The sequence below is a fragment of the Papilio polytes genome, unplaced genomic scaffold (assembly GCF_000836215.1).
Source record: "Papilio polytes unplaced genomic scaffold, Ppol_1.0 DF822067.1, whole genome shotgun sequence".
Classification (NCBI taxonomy): Eukaryota; Metazoa; Arthropoda; class Insecta; order Lepidoptera; family Papilionidae; genus Papilio; species Papilio polytes.
This window is the reverse complement of record NW_013527137.1, coordinates 7,008,410-7,012,605: the sequence shown is the minus strand read 5'-3', so window position 1 is coordinate 7,012,605 and position 4,196 is coordinate 7,008,410. Positions and strand designations below refer to the sequence as shown.

The following is a 4,196-nucleotide window of genomic DNA, read 5'->3' as shown; positions in this document are numbered from 1 at the left end:
CTGCAGTGCGCGCTGCAACGTGTTGCACAACGCTCGCGGCCGCGTGTGGAAACTTGGCGGCGATTAAGTTGCGATTGATGTAAACACTCGCTTACATTGCTTTCTACAAATGAGTTATGACATTAGAAAATGTCTCAAGTTTTCTAACATTAGCTACTTATTTATCTGAACAATTTAGGATCGATCTTTATGCGTTGGTCATTACGTTTGTTTATCGACATGTACTACTCGTATATTACATTGCATAGAGAGAAGTAAACTTTTGTTGGAGAACAGGCAAGAAGCCATCTCAGAAACTATATTGCGTTTGTATAACATTAAGTCGGGAATTTGTCTATATCTTCTTTCGGAACGTTCTCTTTGCTTTAACTTAACTATGTAGTTTGTTAAAATCCGGCTAGCTTATTGTTTAATTGCGCTTCTTTACTTAAGGAATAATAGTAGTTGTTTACGACTACCCAGTTACTCTATACAATGTTGTTAGATTTCAAGTAGTGATTTATTCTTGGACTTGTAAGGCTAGTCGTAACCTCCGTGATCTTTGTGACTATTGTTTACATGACTACAACTAGAGTCAGCAATGCGGAAGTAAGTACTATTTGCTACGTGCTGTCCTGAGAGCCGGCGACCGGCCGTCCTCTAATGCGACGCTTGTTTATGTATTAACAAATACGGTTTTTATGTTATGCGAACGCGATAATACTTAATAGACCCGATAATTATTTTAGTTAACTACATTCAATGGGAGTAAGAAATCAATCGCCCTAAAACAGTAGAATAAATGAATTGAATTAAATTAAATTTTATTAACGTTCTAGCACGTTTTGTTACATATTTAAATATTGCGACATATTAAATCTTGAAATAAAGTAATTGATAAGTTATTTACAAACACTTTAGTCGATTTAATAATAAATAGACAAATACGACTAATGACAAATATAGACAAAGAAAGCTGTTGATTGCATTTCCCCGTGCGCGGCGCCACTCGCGTGCTTTACCATTTCCTACCGAGCTAGCGTTATTTAGTTTTTTATGTAAATACACATATGTGTAATATACATATGTATATCTACAGACTGTCGTTCTTTTAACACAGTTATATTTACTTTATATAATAAAAGAAGTAATTACAACATTACGCATTAAACATACTAATATTATAAGTAAATGAGAAAGTTTAGATGGATGAATGGAATGTTTGTTAGAGTTTGTGGCTTAAAATGCTGAACGGATATCGATGAAATTTGGCTTAGATGTAGAGGATAGTCGTGAAGAACAGAGGCTACATACTTTTTTTTTTAAATTCCACCACGACTGAGTCGCGGGCGAAAGCTAGTATACAAATGAGAGGATGTTCTTTGCAATCTGATAGAGTGCTCAAATTAGGTAACATTTAAAGCATAGTGCGATGCGCGACGCGACCACGATACAACATCTTTAACCCTCACCCTGAAGAAGGACCCCCGCAGGGTCTGAAACTGGTCGGTGCCGTCACCGGAAAAAAGTATGACGTGAGTAAGCCGTTAAATAATTAATTATAAAATGTCTCACGAAAGTTTAAATAATTTAACATTTAAAGATTTTTATAAAAGCTTTAGTTGGGATTTATATAGTGTTGTACTCTACTGATGTGTTTATAATAAAGTGTCCGTAGTGAAGTAAATAACGTAGCGAGTCGAGTAGTGTGGGCTGACAGGCGCGTCAGCACTTGTTCTGCTTTCACTGCAGTTTCTCTGACTGCCGTATGCGACGTGCGGATACTCCAACATACGGAAATTGTCATCTATTCTGATAAAACCATAGTAAGGTTTACTCAGCAATAATACATTATCTTGGTACTTAAGTGTTAAGACACGTATAAGCAACTCCAAAAAATATCAAAATGTGAATAATTTACTTAAATTTTGTTTGCGTCGACCAGTAGTGTTTATTGAACCCAACTTCATGCTTATGTATAACTAGCTCGCGACTTGCCCGCGCGTAATAAAAAAAAAACTAGTAAAAACATATCCTTGGTTACTCAGCGATAACGTAGCTTTCGAATGGTGAAAGAATTTTTGAAATCGGTCCAGTAGTATTTGAGTTATTTCATTCATACAAAAATACAAATCTTTCCTCTTTATAAAATTAATTATAGATTTGTAAATTATGCTTATATTACGTAAGTAAACGCTGTCATACTGAGCAATCTTACTTCATCAATCTATTTTCTTTCTAATTTCCCGATGTGTAATTAGTGTAATTAGGCGGCATAAATATGATAAAAGCGAGCGGCAGTGAAAGCATTGCGGGATCAATATCTCAAATTGCTATGCACGAGCACGACTGATAACATAACTCTGCGGTCGCGGACACACTCGCCACACTCGCCACACATCACTATTTAAATACTACGTCATTAATTAATATATCCTAGAACTTGTCAGTTATAGGAAACTAAAAAACTATGAACAGAAACTCTACAGATATTTATAATCTACAATATGCAGTTGGCCTGTTTCATTTGGTCATTGTTTAATTCCATGTTGTATAGGAGTGGACCACTGGTAACGTCGTTCCTGGCGCTATCGTTGTTGTGTTTGGCCAGCGGCAATAGTGCTGCCGTGCTGGCCGCCACTGGACTGCAGCGCGACGCCGCAAGACAGCCTCCTCAGCACACCACCTTCCAGGTTAGTCACAATACTAGCTCTAGTGTTACTAGTACTAATCACCCCTAACTTACCCGAGCACCTTAGTACACGTACATGAATTCGCATACAATTTGAATTTCATAACTAAATCTTTATTAAACAAATTAAAGTCTCAATTAGTATACTATTTTCTGGGTTAACGTAACGAGGTGTGTCGTGCGGGAGAACGCCACGACATTTACATCATGGCACCGCACTTGTCAAATTAGGGTAATCAGAACAAATCACGCGCTAAGACGTAGTCCGCCATCTCGCTTAATTGAGCAGCCTGTGGGGGGTTAGGGTTACCATTAGGTACATATTTAAGAAGACAATTATTCACTTTAACTGTAATAAACAAAGTTAAACACTTAGTACTTATTGTTTTATCAATTCGTAAATATGCGAAGTATAAAAAAAGTTGCATCTTACAAAATGTTAGCATGCATCATTCGTAAAAGTTTGTATGTATTGCGATGTAGTTACAAGGTTATGTTATAATCCGTAGTTGAGTTAACATGATGGTCATAGCAGTGTAATACTCGTATAGCCGTGCTATGAGCGCAGATGCGCAGATGTACCGAGCGGGAGCCTTGACCGGCGCGTGTGGGAAAATAACATATGAACATCTTAAACATTGTCGTGACCTGTGCTTGATCATTTGTTGCGCCCTTGCAACATTTACCAGTATAACTATAATTTTATATTTACGTGTTCGAATAATATAAACGAATCCTATAATAAGTTTAAGTATCTGATAGCAGGAGAGGTAGCAACCCTATAATAAAACGTTTTCTTGTATACTATTTTTGTGTTAAAAAACTAAACTAAACTAGTAACTATATCATAACTAGATAGTTCATAGTTTACATCGTCAATGTTTTGTTAAATTCCTCGTTATCTGTGAGCATACATCAGTTTTCGCATGTGCAAACCTGATGCTAGCCGCGTGTACCGTTAGCGAGTTAGCCTGGGAACGTCTGGTGCACTCCGCAAGCTACACGCTTATGACAATACCACTTAGCTAACTGTTTAACGGTTATCTCATAAATGTGATAAGTCGACTTACAATAGCGCTTTGCTGCGAAACAGTGCCCGCTACGGCGCGCAAACTGATATAGAATGCTCAAAGCTTTTGTTTTTGATGCTTAACTATGCGGTTCAAATGGAAATATAAATGACGATATATATAGTCGCATTTGTATAAAATACCTTAAACTTAACGGACTTTGTAGATTTATATTGCTGCGATGTGCTAAAATTAAATATATTCTAATGATTCCGTAGAAGTAACATGTTTTTGTAATGGTGAAATTCAAATTCATTTCATTGTTCAGGATGAAATGCAAGCATGGAGCCCGGTGTTGGCGAACATCGCAGTGCTGATCGTGGCGGTGGTGCACTGCCTGGTGTGCGTGGTGAGCATCTGCCAGGTGTCTCGGCGCGTGTGCCCCTGCCTGCGCCCGCGGCGGCCTTACGATCACAACCAGTTCGACCCCGCCTTTAAAGTACAGCAGTGCGTAT

At 37.9% G+C, this 4,196-nt stretch overlaps 1 protein-coding gene across 1 annotated transcript in view; it reads left to right on the top strand.

Moving 5' to 3' along the window:
- Positions 1 to 2,505: 2,505 nt before the first annotated feature.
- The window catches only part of LOC106106912, a 16,349-nt gene continuing 14,658 nt past the window's right edge, over positions 2,506 to 4,196 (top strand). Inside the window, exons 1-2 of the mRNA XM_013287571.1 lie at positions 2,506 to 2,672; positions 4,010 to 4,192. Of these exons, the coding sequence (XP_013143025.1) occupies positions 2,526 to 2,672; positions 4,010 to 4,192 (330 nt within the window). The 5' untranslated portion in view covers positions 2,506 to 2,525. The remainder of the gene's footprint in view (positions 2,673 to 4,009; positions 4,193 to 4,196) is intronic.